The 15,272-nt window shown below is 47.2% G+C and overlaps 1 protein-coding gene across 1 annotated transcript in view; it reads left to right on the forward strand.

Annotated features, from left to right (window-relative positions):
* The first annotated feature begins 1,538 nt into the window (after window positions 1-1,538).
* The window catches only part of Ror2 (receptor tyrosine kinase like orphan receptor 2), a 222,543-nt gene continuing 208,809 nt past the window's right edge, over window positions 1,539-15,272 (forward strand). Inside the window, exon 1 of the mRNA XM_045131217.1 lies at window positions 1,539-1,626. Within this exon, the coding sequence (XP_044987152.1) occupies window positions 1,539-1,626 (88 nt within the window). The remainder of the gene's footprint in view (window positions 1,627-15,272) is intronic.

The raw sequence follows: 15,272 nt of genomic DNA on the forward strand, positions 1-15,272 counted from the left end.
GTTTTATTCTTTTTATATTCTCCTATCCAGGGCCTGCTTTAAGGGCTGTCAGGTGTTTGGGGTTTGGCTTCTCTTACCTTCCCTTTAGGGCCCTTAAGCATCCCTTTTAGTCTGAGTACATTAGTTCTAAGAGTTGTTCTTGAAGCTCTAAGTTCCAAACCCCCAATGGTTGGTCTGACTTAATGAAAATGGAACAGACAGACTGCAGGCCCTGGATAGCAGTTCCTTGGGGGAACTGTTTATACAGGTAAGAAGGCTTCTCCCAGCAGCCCCTTGCAGGTTTCAGTCAGACCCTCCAGTGCGTGTTAGGAATGAAAACTGGAACTGTGTGAGATGTTCCCCAGACACACTGGGCAGAGAAGGTGGGGCCAGGGCTGGTTCAGATAGAGACTTCTATTTCCTGCCCTGTCTGAGGCTGGGGGCCATTTTCAGGGGAGCAGGCTTAGAGGCCTCCCTCCTTCAGTCCAGTGTGTGTGTGGGGGCGGGGGGAGTACTGCTCAAGCAAGAACACTAATCAGCAATCAGTTGTTAATCAGTTAAATCACATAAAACAAACAACCGAGAGGCCTGGAGAATCCAAAGCCATTCTCCAAAACCGAAAAAAAAAAACAAAAAACAAAAAAAAAAACAAAGAAAATTCCTCAGCTACAAACAAGAGGATCAGGGCTTCCAAATCCAGACCTTTGCATGTGCTAAGCAAAGCCAGGAATAAGCAAAAAAAGTAAGTGTTATTTTGAATTGCGTCCATAATGACTTACTAAGTGAAGCAAACTACTTCTGCGTGTCCGGGGCTCTGCAGAGAACAAATAAGTGTTCTGCCTTCAATGCGTAAAGTGACACAATTTGCTTTCAACAGTCCACCAAAAGCAGCGACGGCTTCAGAGCGCGTGGCTCTCGGGCGGGCTGCCGCCATTCCCAACAGTTTTTGAGCGTTTTGGAGGGCCCCCACTGGGCCTCGATGGTCCCCGCTGGCTTTGGCAGGTTGCAGGTGTGTGTGTGGGGATGCGTTTTTGCCAAGCCCACACCTCACCTCCTACTCCGCACCCAGGGTTTCACTCAGGCACGGGACAGCTCTCTGGCTTTTTCTGGTGGAGGGTCACCGCAAGAAGTGTTCAGTTCCTGGGCACCCGGCCGCACCGCTCTTTCTTCCCGCTCGCCCTGGCCGTCGCACGCGTCTCGCTCCGGCAGGGGGCGCTGCCTCGGGCCCCGCTGTCCATGGGGCGGGTGATGGGGGACCCTGCCTCCTGCGCGCCCGCCCGCCCGCCCGCGGTCCGCCTCCCGCTCTCCACCCGGCGGCCGGCGGGACGCCCTAGCCTGCGCCCCGGAGGCTCCCCAGCCAGCCTTCTGCCGGAGCCGGAGCCGCGCGGCACATCCCGGCCGATAAAGTCGGGCCAACGACGTGGTCCTCGAAGGAGACCATCCTGAGACGAGCCGGGAGTCGGAGGATCTAACGCGTGGCGGGAGGGGGTGAGGAGGCGCCCCGGCCCGAAGCTCGAAGCGCCCGAGCCGAGGGCGACCCGGCACCCAGGGCCAGCAGCATGGCCCGGGGCTCCGCGCGGCCGCCGCTGTGCGCCCCTGCCGTCTGGGCGGCCGCGGCACTCCTGCTCTCCGCACCCTGGACCTCAGGTAGGACTGCGAGCGCGCTCCGCATCGCCCTGCTCCCCGCCGCTCGGTCCCCGCCTCGCCGGCGCCCGGCTTCCCGAACGAGGGGCGCGGGCCAGGGCCGTCCTCCGCGCGCGGCGCCAGCTTGGGCCCGCTCCCCTGGCCGCCTGGGGCTGGTTCCAATAAGCCGCGCTCTGGGGACGGATAAGTGTTTCCAGAGGCTGGGATGGGCGGTGGCGGGGAGCCCCTAAACCAGAACTTTCTGAGGGTCGTGAGCAAGCGAGTGTGCTCCTCGGCCGGGACGAGCGATCACAGACGTGCCCCGGTGCATCCCTGGACCCGCACTCTGTCCTCCAGGTCACCTATTCAGGGCACACGGACCCCTCTCCCCCCCGTCTGTCCTGGAGGAGCTGCTTTCTAGGCGGCGGTAGCTCAGGGCTCCCGACCCTTTCTAACCTAGCCGCTTGATGGAGGCTCTCGTCTTTCCTTTTGTTGGTCAAGGTGGCGATAGCGACGTTTCTCGGGACTAGGGTGAGGGACCCTGGGTGGTGAGGCCCGGCCGCATCCCGGGATTCCGGGACCTGGAGGCGCGCGCCCGCACGGAGAGGGAGGGTGGCATTTCCTGAAGCATATCGCTTTGACCGGGGCTGGAGGGGGGCTGCGTGGGTTTCTAGAGGACTGGAAGGGACTGACTGTGGTTCCCCGAGAATGTGGCGAAGGCTCTTTTACGGTACAGACTCGGGAACACCTACAGACCCGAGTGTTCCGGGCCAGATTCTGGAATCAGCCTGCTTGGGGGAGGAGGATTTGAGACTCAGGTTTGCCTAAGTTTTCCACACTTGTAAGACACTCCATACTGGTAAAGGGGCTTCAGTACCCTACACCCCCTCGCATTCCTGCAGGCAGGTGAGAATTAGGGAGTTGTTGCAGGCGGTGGGGGGGGGGGGGTTGGCTGGCTCTTCCCGCATCCTGCTGCGCTCCATGCGCTCCGGTATCCGGCCCTGCTGCCCAGCTGGCCCCAGGGAGAAGCTGAAGTGCTCAGAACTCTGGGGGCCGTTGGGGTTTAAGCAGATGCTGATTTTGTCAAGCGTTCCTGATTACCTGCTTTACATTTATGACTCTTCACGAAAGCATAAACTGTTGAGTGCAGGGTGAAACATTACAATTCTGTCGCCTGTCTCCGAGCTAGAATCCTCCTTATGTTCTTCCCTATGTCAGGACTTTTTTTTTTTTTTTTTTTTTAAATTCCTAGAAGGCCTTACAAAAGTCGCCTCCAAGGGTGGTTGGTTACAGCTTTTGCTGGCGACTACACGATGCTTAACTGTCCCGTTATACCTCAGCCTGCAACTTAAAACCTGTGGTTTTGGGGCATCTTGGAAGCAACTGGGGTGGCGATTGGGGTTTGCTGCTGTGAAGTGTTCCGGGTGGGTGGTTCATCGCCGAAAATCAAGGTTGTAACCAGTTCAGGAAAGCTGCTTGCATTCGGGTGTAGCAGTGAGAACTGCCATCACCTATCGCCTCAGTGGAAAGGAGGAAATGTCTGGCAAACAAAGCCATCCAGGGTCGTTGTTAATTTTTTGATCCCTATGTGGAGGTAATTTTCCCCCTTCTCCCCCCACTTTTTGTGATTTATAGGGGAAGGAGTAAGGCACGGTTCTCTTTTGGTATTGTCAGCCTGGTTAACTTAAATGCAAAGAACATGATAATGACCATTCAGAATATGGATAAAATTATATCATTTCAGGAGACTTGGCTGTTCGGGATCTTTTCTGCTGGCAATAGGAGTGAATCCCTGTAATTTGAATGTTTTATACGTGAAAGAAATTACTGCATAAAAACTGCAAAAGGGAGCCGGGCATGGTGGCACATGCCTTTAATCCTAGTACTTCTGGGAGGCATAGGTAGGAGAATTGCTGTGAGTTTGAGGCCAGGCTGAAACTACAAAGTGCCAGGTCAGCCTAGGCTAGAGTGAGACCCTACCTCGAGAAAACAAACAAGAAACTGGAAAAGATTGTTTAAATGGATTTGTAAGTCCTTTTTTTTGTAGGATGATTTTTAAGGACACAAATACCTGATTTGGGTCTATGCATTCCTCCTGGGTATGTGGATAGGAGTTTTAGGGTCCCTCCTCCTCTCATTTGGGTAGTATAGTTTGATTCTGGCCCAGACCTAGAGTGATGGCCATAGTATGCAATAATAGAAAAGAAAACATCTCATAGAAGGTGACTGTGTCAAAAGAAACTTTACGTGTGTCATAAGGCAACATGTTTTTCTTATTATGGCTGTGCTCCAAGTAAGGTACTACATATTTGAAACATTTTGGTATTTAATGAGTTCAAGTTGAGAAGACAGCTACCCTGAGAATCTGAATGCCAAGAGCCCCATGGGACTCTCATTGTGTCTGAAGGGGTAACTGAGGCTGAAGTTAAAACAAAAACAAAAACTATCATCTTTCCAAGGTCTCTTGCATGCTAGACAAGTGCTCTTTCACTAGCTGCATTACAACCCCAGCCCTGAGGCTGTACACTTGAGTTAGCAAACAAATCATACTTAGAAAACTGATGAGAATTCTGCTTAATAATTTGCATGCAAAAAAAGTTAACACTGGCTTACAGACTTGCATTTCTGGGGCACTTTTTGATGACGTTGTCTGCAGATGTTTGGAGCAATATGTAAAATCACATTTCTGTTTTCATTGTTAAACTTATTGTTTACTGAGGGCAGCTGTAACTGGTGTTCGTGTGTCCCTCTCTATTATGGAGTGACTTGCAGTGAGTCACTTTTAAACATGTAGCCTCAGGGATTCTTCAAGCCTGGTGGAGTCTGCAGTTTATGTGACCTCTTTTTTGGGAATCTTTCTGAAGATCTGAGCAACAGATACACTGGGGTTATAAGTGGAGGACTAGGAGGGAAGATTAATCCCCTTTACAATTATTTCAGCCGAGAACTGACACTTAAAATGTGCTGTGTACGAGGCCAGGTTCCTAATGGGTGGGACTTTCCGTGTCTCCCACCATGTGCTGCAAATGTGCCCACCCATTGTGTCTTTCCTTGGAAAGTTCTGATTATATAATTCTAGGTGGTATTTCAGGGATAAGAAAGTACCTGCCACCTCCCCCCCCCCACCCCCCGCCAAGGTTTCTGAGGATCCCTTAAGGTAGCATTGGTTGAAATGGACAGATTTGGCCAACTTTATTTTAGGTGCTTAGTTTTGCATGGTCCACTGTACCACCGGCACCAGTTAGGATCTCATAAACAACGGGGCTTCTTGAGTTTTGGAATAAAGACTGAAGTAATAAGAGTAGCTGCAGCCCCTGAATTATGGTGGCAAGTAGCTGGGGCTCCGGGCTGCCTCCTTTTCGTGCATGTACTTATTTTGTTCTGTTCAGAAGCTTGCCACGTTGGAAAGGAGGGCGGGACAGCTCTGCTTGAGTGTGCAGGGGTCATAAAAAGGGGGGGGTAATCTGTTTGAAATCATAGCTACAGAGTGATTAAGGAATGGTTGGACAATTTTAGGTATTTAGCTTTTCAAAACTAAGCGATTGTGTTGGTGTGGTTTGCTCCATTGATGAGATTCCTGGGGGTGTTTTCTTTCCAGTTCTAATTCTGTTTCCCCCCATCCCCAAAGGCCAAAGGGAAGGAAATAATTACAGAAAAATTTAGCCTAATTCGACTAAGTACCTTGGCCTCTAAGAAGGTCTTAAGCTCCAATGGGAAGTGTGTGTTTCTTCAATTGTGTTGGAAGGAGCCTCAGTCAGCACTCTATCACTTCTGAGATGTTATCAGGGAGAATGTGGCTGCTGTCCCATCCTGGCGTGGGGGAGGGTTCCTGCCTTTCCCTGGACTCAATGGTTTCCACACCTTCCTGAAAGACCAGTTAACATTAACATGATGTGTAGTTAAATTACAGAAACATTTTGGCCTGAACCCACTGTAACTTATACTGCGGAATATAGGTAGCTGCCAAACACGTGCAGCTCTTTATGTTAAAATTATTTAAAAAGAACATTAAATTCACTTCCACTTGCCTCATTGGTCTCAGTTCAGGTGTCCTTAGACACACATGGGTCGTTGGGATTTGGAGAGGGATTGCATGGAATCTATAGATTGCTTTCAGTAATAGTAATGTCATTGCAGTCTTCAGCCCATTCACGAGTGGTTTTCCATTTATTTCAATCTAGTTTCTTCCATGAGTGCTTTGTAGTTTTTCAGTGTAAGAATTTTGTTTCCATAGTTTAGACAATTTCTAAGTGTTCCATTTTTATTACAATTGAAATTATCTTCTTAATTTACTCTATGAATTGCTCATCATTAGCTTATGATTTGTTGTGTTTTTTTTTGGTCTTGTGAGTTTGCTGAACTTATTAGCTTAAATATATGTATAAGAACATGTTATCTGCAAAAAGCTAATTTTACTTCGTCCTTTCTAAATTGGATGCCTTTTGTTGTTATCTTTTTCTTACCCCACTGCTCAATTCTACTACTTTGACTAGTATGTTGAATAGAAGCATTGAATGTTGGTCCTTCTGGTTTGCTTCTGACCTTGGAAGGAAACCTTTCAGTTTTTCACCATTGAGCATGACATTTACAGTGAGCTTTTGGTGTATGCCCTATACTATGTGACATCAGTTTCCTTCCATTTATTAGTTTATTCTCACTTATTTATTTTTTGTTTTTTTGAGGCAGGGTCTCACTCTAGCTCAGGCTGTCCTGGAATTCACTATATAGTCTCAGGGTGGCCTTGAACTCACAGTGATCCTCCTACCTCTGCCTCCTGAGTGCTGGGATTAAAGACGTGTGCCACTATGCCCGGCTTATTCTCCTTTAAAAAATATATATTTTGACTGGGAACATGTTAAAATTCTACATGGTCAAACTTGCAGAATGAAGTCACTAAAGGCGACAAGCTGGGGAAGTACAGCAAATGCAGCAGGTACAACAAGGCACTTCTGTTGCACATGGACGAATGCTTACCCTAAAGGGTTGTGGGGAAAGAAACTTGATTCATGTAATGTTACACTAGTGCTGTGATGGTGTGACCTCAGCTGACAGGGAAAACAAAACATCACCTGAAAACAGATTCTTCTTGGAAGGTCTAGGTTCCTCAGTGGCTGGGTATTGGGTGGGAATTGTGGGATTTATAATGAGAAGTACATTGATGTTGTTGGCATCAGACTTCTCACTGTGGACGGAGAGGGTTCACATGTGCTGTGTGGGGACCAGGTTGGGGTTGGTGGCACAGGTGTGATTTATAACTTCATATACACATACGATAAAATTACATACTGTGTAATGCATTGAATTCTTTACATGATAGTTGTTTCTGCACCTCATCAACACCGTGTGTTCTCAGTTCCAAAATCCTTGTTTCTAAATTTCTGAATATTAAAAGAGCTGGAATGCTTTGGAGAGATGACGGTGACAATTCCAGAACCAGGAGAGCTGCAAGATAAGCCTGGGGCATACTCTTGTGGTAGAAAGTGGGTCCATGTTCCAAAAGTGGTATTTGTGTCAAGAGTATGCAGGGGTCAGCCTAAAGACCCTACAATGGTTACATCCACAATGAAGCCATCACAGTCAGTAAAGATAAGCATGATTGTCATGGAACAAAGCAGAAATGTGTGATTTATAATGGCAATAAGTAAATAAAAAAATCTGTGAATGAATTTTTGTAGGACTATATAACAAAGTACAAAGTACTACAAACTGGGTGACTTCACAGAATTTTATATTCCCACAGTTTTGAGGGAAAAATTAAGGAGTTGTTGTAAAGTCCACACTGCCTAAAGATGCTGGGGAAGTTTTTTTTTTTTTTTTTTTTTTGCCTTTTCCAGTCCCTTGTGGCTCCTTGTGTCTTTGGCTTGTTTTGTGTCTCTGAGTGTGAAGCCTTTGGCATCTCACTTGAAAATTTCCACTGTGAGCAGAGAGAAAGTGTTTATTATAGCAGTGAGCACAGTAGAAGGGATTTGCTTGCAGAATTCATCAAGAGCTCTTAAGAGAGGCTGGGGAATGAGTCGGTGGTAGAGCCAGGCTTCATCCTTAGAGGGGTGGCTCCAGTTGAGAAGGGAGGCTGGGCCTGGCATGGTGGAACACGCCTTTAATCCCAGCACTCAGGAGGCAGAGGTAGGACGAGCACTGTGAGTTTGAGGCCAGCCTGGTACTACATAGTATGTTCCAGATTCGCCTGGACTAGAGCGAGACCCTAGCTTGAAAAAACAAAACCAAAAACAAGGGCTGGAGAGATGGCTTAGCAATTAAGGTGCTTGTCTGCAAAGCCAAAGGACCTCGGTTCGATTCCCTAGGAACCCCACGTAAGCCAGATGCACAAGGTGGCACATTTATCTGGAGTTTGTTCGCACTGGCTGGAAGCCCTGGCATGCTCATTCTCTCTCTGCCTCTTTCATTCTCTGGAATTTTTTTTAAAAAAAAGAAAAAGGAGAAGGGAGGCTAGCTTATGGTTTGGTGGAAGAGCATTTTTACCTGGCCTGTGTGAAGACCCGAGTTTGATCTCTAGCAATAGCTAGGTAGTCTGCAAGAGCACCAATGCAAAGTGCCACTGACGTAAAGATGAGTTTAGCTTTCTCATCAAGATGACACAAACTTAAGTCCCATTGATGCAGGATTTTGGGGTTCAAGGTGGATCCTGTTCTATTTTTAAGAAAGAATTGCTAACGTCAGTCTCAAGAAGGATAAATTATGAATTATTAAGTTTATTTAGGGAGGAATCACAGATTGTGAGGTTTACTTAAGGGGAATTGGGATCTAGGTAGAAGGCTAGAGCAGAGTCATAAGCAGGTGGAAAGTAGAAAACCTGCGCTCCTGTGGAAGGCACTGCGTAGTCTATGAGATTCATGTAAGAGAAACGGTTGGAGCAGAGTCGCAGACACATGGAAGCTAGAACCTTGGTGCTTATGTAAGGAGGTTTAGCAGAGACATGCAGCATTTGCCCTGAGTTTCCCCATGGAAGAAAGTTAGGAGGGCAAATAGTGGTGGCCTAAGGGAGAATAGCAGAGAGAAAAATATCAAAGCAGAGATCTAGAAGGTCAGATGAGAAATGAGTAGTAAAGAGAGTTACACCCCTGGTTACCCTGGGTTTGAAGAAATTACACAGGTAGCAGGCCCAGAGTTTAGAAAAAGCGCCCAACGTGGCAGATCTTGAGTGTAAGGGCAACACACACGTGGTAGATTCAGAGACTGACGAGAGGAAAAGCGTACATGTAATTAAAGTGAGAATTTACAGGCTGGAGGGATGGCTTAGTGGTTAAGGCATTTGCCTGCAAAGCCAAAGAACCCAGGTTCGATTCCTCAGGACCCATGTTAGCCAGATGCACAAAGGGGCGCATGTATCTGGAGTTCGTTTGCAGTGGCTGGAGGCCCTGTTATGCCCATTCTTTCTCTCCCCCCTTTCTCTGTCAAATAAATAAATAACTAAAAATAAATTATAAAGCGAGAATTTACTACAAAATATAAAGCAGAGGTAAGCAGAAAATTACCCGGAACAAGAAGCAGTATTCTGTTCTTTCCCACCGAGCCATGCTGGGTGAAGGTGGGAGACTGGGAGGTGGGGTGAGGTGGGGAGGGGAAGCCAGACTCACATGTGTCCCTGTGACCAGAGGGAGGAGAGGCAGAGAGAGGGGGATGGAAGGAACAACATGGACAGGCCTTTATAGTCAGTTGAAAGTGGACACAGAGGATTCTTTTGTCAGATTCATGTATGTAAAGGGAAGAACCAATTCGTTTGTAGCTTTGAAAGGCAGCCTCCAGGGTCTGTTCACGTTGGTAGTGAATACCACCCTTCTAGCTAGGGTCCTAGGTTGTGGGCAGCAGGGGTACTGTAGCTGTTGTAGATTTCCATTCCTGCCAAGGCAGGGTGGTATTGGTTCTCTCTTTGGGCTTCTGTCCCTAACTGCCTAAGAGAGGCTAGCTTTCTCCTGAATCTCATGCTATGCTCTTTCATTTTCTTCAGTTGTCTGATAATCTGAGCAATACAGATTGTATAAATAGTACTGTGGGGAGTGTGGCATTGTGGGTAATTTGCCACTTTCAGGGCTGGTTGGCTCCGCCTGCTAACGTTTGAATTGCACACACACTGTGGTCTGCTAAACAATGGGTATGCCATCCTGTTCATTGCTAAGCTTTTGTAATCCTAAAACCTTGGAAATGCCTGTGTCTTTCAAGCTAAATAAACAGTGCTGTGTCTCAAGTGTGAGTTATGCATCCAATACAGTAACTTTATAGCTAAGCAGGAGGATTTATGGCGCTAATGAGGGAGATTTCAGAGAGAATTGATTTCTTTCTCTGAGATAGGGTCTCAATCTAACCCAGGCTGACCTGGAACTCACTCTGTAGTTTAGGCTGACCTCAAACTCAGGGTGATCCTCCTACTTCAACCTCTTGAATGCTGGGATTAATGGCATGAGTCACTAAGCCTTGCTTTGATCCTACATTTCTGACCCTCCTGCTTTCACCTCCTGAGTGCTGGGATGGCAGGTATGCAGCGACTCACCTGGGCTATGCAGTGCCGGGAATCAAACCCAGGGCTTTGTGCATGCTAGGCAAGCACTCTACCAGTTATGCTACCTCCCCAGCCTAAGAGAATCTTCTCTGGATGGGATAAGATCAGATTATAGTAGGAGAGATGTACATTGCATATGGTCCACCTAAGTCTCCCAGCGGTCCATCTTCCTCCTTCCTGTGCTCTTTGTTTCTGCTTTGATAGCCATTTCTGGAATATGACTGTAGGAAGAGGTGGTCTGTTCCTATCTTAACTGGGTTTATTTACTTATTTATTCTAGTAAAGAGGCTGCCTTCCAGTGTGATTAAAGATTGAAGATCTCCTGCTGGGGCTTGGGTTCCTGTATCCTTCTTGTATGTCCCCAGGGAAGGTGTTCATCTTTACAGATAGAATATGGTTAGCATTTGTGTATTCAACTAAGTTCAGATTGAAAATATTTGAAGAATTCTAGAAGTCCAAAAGCAAAGTCTGAATTTAGCATACACTGGGTTTTATGTGGAATACACATGGATAAAGTGATGTGTAGGTAACCTAGAGGTGATTTACCTCACATGGGAGGGAAATGTGTAGATTATAGGCTTTGTAAGAGGCTTGGATATCTATCTGTTAGGGTTTGGGTTAGAGAGTAACCGAGACAAACTGTTTTTTTGGGGGGAGGGCCCAAGAATTTTACATCAACATCAAGAGAGACTGGTGATATCTGAAGCCATAGAGAGAGAAAGGGCAGGTGAGGCAAGAACTTCCACAATGTGGGGTGGCAAGAAAGGGAGGAGATAGAGAGGAGAGGGAGACAGGGAAGGGAGGAGGAGGATAAAAAGAGGGCTGAAGGGCTATGGAGTGAGGAGAGGGAAACTGCCTTACATGAGGTGATGGGTAGGGGCTTGGGAAGGCGCCATTTCCCTTTTCTCGGCTCATGGCTGTCCTCAGTCACCAGAATTGACCTAGCTTGAGCACTGCAGGGTGGGAGGAAGTGGGGGTGGGGGAGAGAGTGCTGGGACGCTTACACTGTTGAACTTGCTATCCCGAGGGCGCTGGAGACGCCTCCCTGTGCATCCCTGGAAAGACTGAGTAGAGGACTGCGGGCATGGTGATCGCCCACCTCTCCATTGCCCTCTGCTGTGCTTTGTGAAAATAGAGGTGTCTGTGAGAAGAAGCAGGTGGGAGTGCACTTAGTGAGTAAGACCTTGTCACTCATAAGATTGCCAAGGGTGCCCCTGGGCCTTGTGGGTGCCTTGTGAAGGCAAGTGGGAGCTTAAGGTTGCAGGAAACTCAGCTTGACCAAACCCTTGGGTTTTCAGATAGCTCATGGGTAGGGGAGGGTGGATGGGGTGGGAGATAGTCCCTGTAGCCTGAACAAAACATTTGATGCACACTTGCACATTCTATTTTAGACATGTTTAATAATATGAAAAGCTCTGTGTTCAGTTTGCATTTTTATACAGACCTACAGTGTCTTTGGGCATCTCCCAGTTAGCTTGTTTAGGGACAGACTGAAGCTGTTTAATTTGAAACCTGGACATTTGCCATGAACTGTGGAAATTCTTTTTCCTTGTGTGAGTTTCCTAAAGGGCTAGGTGTGTAACGCAGTCCCCCCACACCACAATCTCTCAGGCTTTTCTTGATATTCGGATATGAAAGCAATATACTGGGAATATGGACAGATAAAGAGGTAGAAGTATGAGCTAGGTGTGGTGGCGCACGCCTTTAATCCCGGCACTCAGGAGGCAGAGGTAGGAGGATTCCCATGAGTTCGAGGCCACCCTGAGACTACATAGTGAATTCCAGGTCAGCCTTGACTAAAGTAAAACCCTACCTCAAAAAAAAGAGGTAGAAATATAATTAAAGCTAGCTTTTTGATCTTACAGTTTATACTTTATGTGGCTATTAAAATAGAGGCTTATTTCAACTTTTTTCACAAATGAGTATTATATAGTTAGGGTTGCAGTGTGCCCTGCTCCAGCAGAAATATGTTGGTCCCACAGATTGTGACCTTCCTTGAAGAAGGGGTTTTATAGAGGTCATTAGGGTGGGTCTTATTTCAGTGTACCTAGCTCCTTATAAAAGGGTGAATTTGGGACTGGGAATGTGGCTCAGTGGGAGAAGTACTTGCCACCCAACCCTGAGGACCTGAGCTCGGAACCCCAGCACCTACATAAAAGCCAGGTGTAGCAGTGCACACTTGCAATCCCTGTGCAGTGGAGGTGGAGACTGGACAGTCTCTGGGGCTGGCAATTCTAGTGAACTGGAGAGCTCCAGGTTGAACGAGCAGTCCTCTCTCAAAAAATAAGGGGAAGACTGGCTGGGGAAGACATCCAACCCAACCTCTGGCTGCTGCATCTATGTGCATACAAGTCTACCTGCACATACATGCACGTGAATATGCACACGCATGCATATAACATACACACACACTCACTCATTCACTCACTCAAAAAAGAGAATTTGGACACAGATACACTCAGAGAAGAGCAGGAAACAGCAGCTAGGTTTACAAGCTGAGGAGACATGACTAACCAGAGGAGGCCTAGAACATCTCTGTCAGTGAAGCCAACCTATGACTCTCCCTCCCTCCACTTCCATCCTTCAGAGCTATGAGACTGGCTACCGCTGTGTGAGGCACCCAGTCACCTGGGCTTTGTTTTGGCAATTCAGACAGGCCAACTGAGCCCTGGGCTTTATAATGAATAGGACTTGGGGTGGGATCTAGTGCAGTAGAAGAGTGTGAGCTTCACCTGCCTATACCCTGTATTCAGTTCCTAGTAGCTACTTAGTAACTAAGTCAGTGAGTGACTGACTGATTACTAAATAAGTACATATTTGACTCTTCATTCTAGAGGGCGGGAAGACCACTCAGAGTGTACCAGCTTTGGTTGCAGACAAGTGCCTTTGTGTTTCTATCTGACTCAGGCTAGTCACTTGGCATTCAGGGCACCCCTGTCCTGTTGGAGAGCTTTGCCATCTCCGTGCCTTGCAAGCCAGGGTGTGTGGAGCACTCTGCAGCCCAGCTGCAGCCCAGGTCTGTTGTGTAGAGGTCAGTGGTCATGTGTCCATCTGTTCCTGTCTCCTCCTGTCTGTCTTCAGGGAGAGAAGGGCCCTGGTTAGACTCTGAGCTTTGATTCCTTACAGGGGATCTCCCAGGTGTCAGAGTGGACCAGGTGGCTTCTCAGGGACTGAAGATTGATGCGTGATCATCCATGGAGGCTCCTGAGGCCACACTCTCAGCCTGTCCTGTGGCCTTTGTTTCCCTTTCAGGGGAGTGGGTAAAGCAAAAACAAAAGCCAATCAAAGCAAACATCCTCGGTGCCTCTGGGATGTGGCGCTGTCAGCTTTTGTGATTTATGGGAACCTTTGAAGTAAGAAGCAGATGGATTGGCCTCTAAGGAGTTGGACTCATGGGAAGGCCTGGACTCCTAGAGAAGCCCCGGGGCTCCAAACAGGAGGGGAAGGACTCCTGGAAAGCACCCATTGTCCTTTCTGATGCTCAGTTATGTCTTGTCTTCTCAGCAAAGGAGCAGGTCCTGAAGCAGCCCTCAGGAGGAGGCAAGGTGGGTGTGCATGCTGCCAGGACGTTAGGAGAGTCTTAGGGAAGGGAGCAAGGGTGATTGGCCCGTGCCTCCGAGAGAAGTGCTGATGCAGGGAACTTTTGGGAGCTAGAGGTGATCATTTGGGGGCTCAGCACAAGAACCAATCAATGATAAGCTTTTTAAAAAACTTTTTTTATTGACAACTAATATAATTATAGACAATATGATAATCTTCCCCTTTACAAATTTACTGTCCTCATAGCCCCTTCCTCTCTGAATTAGTCTCTGTTTTATTTTGATGTCATCATCTTTTCTTCCTATTATGAGGGTCTTGTGAAGGTAGTGCTAGGCATTATGAGGTCATACATACCAAGGCCAATTTGTGTCTGAATGATTGCATTGTAAGCAGTCCCACCCTTCCTTTGGATCTTATATTCTTTCCACTTCTGTAATGGACCCTGTGTCTTGTAAGGTGTGATAGAGATGTGTCAGTGTTGACCACTCCGCTGTCCTCTCCTCAGCACCATGATGCCTTCGGGGTCATCCCAGTGGTCACTACCATGTGAAAAGAGAAGCTTCTCTAACCAAAAGTGAGAGTAGCATTAATATATGGGTATGAATATTAGTAAAAGTACTTACAGGGCAGTTTGGTGAGCTTAATATATGCATTTAGCCAGACAACAGTAGGCATTGCACTCCTAGGGCTCATGACCTCCCTGCCATAGGCTTTTTATTAGGTTTTCAGTACCAGGCATGTATTCCCTCCCATGGAGTGTGCCTCCAGTCCAGTTAGAGAGAGGTTGGTTTCCCCCATAAGAAACATGCCACTTTTGCACCCGTTTGGTCATTTGGTCTGGCTGGCCAAACTTAAGCCTTGCTGTGTCCAGTATTGTTTATCACCACTGATGACTTCTGTCTCCCATAGGGCTGCATGTGGCTTAGCTTTTTCCAGCTTTCTGTCAGTTGGTCCACAGAGAGGAGGTTTTCAGCTTCGGCTCCAGCTTGATTTCTCAATGACCTTGCATCACAAGTTTGCAGAGTCTTAAGCAATAGGGAATCACCATTTATTCCTGGTGGGAAACTGAGAGCCTCGGCAATGGCTTGTAATGTTTTGGGGGCATCAGGAACCTCTCTGACAACAACTCATTGGAAAGTATCCCATCCCTGGCACTGAAAATCTTCTAGTAACAGCCTATGGATTATGGGTGTGCCATTATCCAAAAAAATAGGTTTCCATATGTCTTATTCATAACATCTTGAATTTTGATTAACCTTTTCCCCACCCTTCTTTTACTTATTCTCTTCCTGTGACCTCACTTAGGCCATTGCATCCCCAGTAATCTGTTAATCTATGTACATATATACAATACCAACTCATGAAGTCCTCCCCTCTCTTCCCTCCCTTATAGCACCTTTCTAGCTTACCGGCCTCTGCTATCATCAGTTTTTAAACCAATACATGTGTAAGTCTGAACATTTGTAGCTAGGATCCACATATGAGAGAGAACGTGTGACGTTTGGCTTTCTGGGCCTGGGCTACCTCACTTAGTATAATCCTTTCCAGATCCATCCATTTTCCTGCAAATTTCATTTTTCTTTACTACTGAATAAACTCCATTGTACAAATCTAT

The sequence above is a fragment of the Jaculus jaculus genome, chromosome 12 (assembly GCF_020740685.1).
Source record: "Jaculus jaculus isolate mJacJac1 chromosome 12, mJacJac1.mat.Y.cur, whole genome shotgun sequence".
In the NCBI taxonomy this organism is placed as follows: domain Eukaryota; kingdom Metazoa; phylum Chordata; class Mammalia; order Rodentia; family Dipodidae; genus Jaculus; species Jaculus jaculus.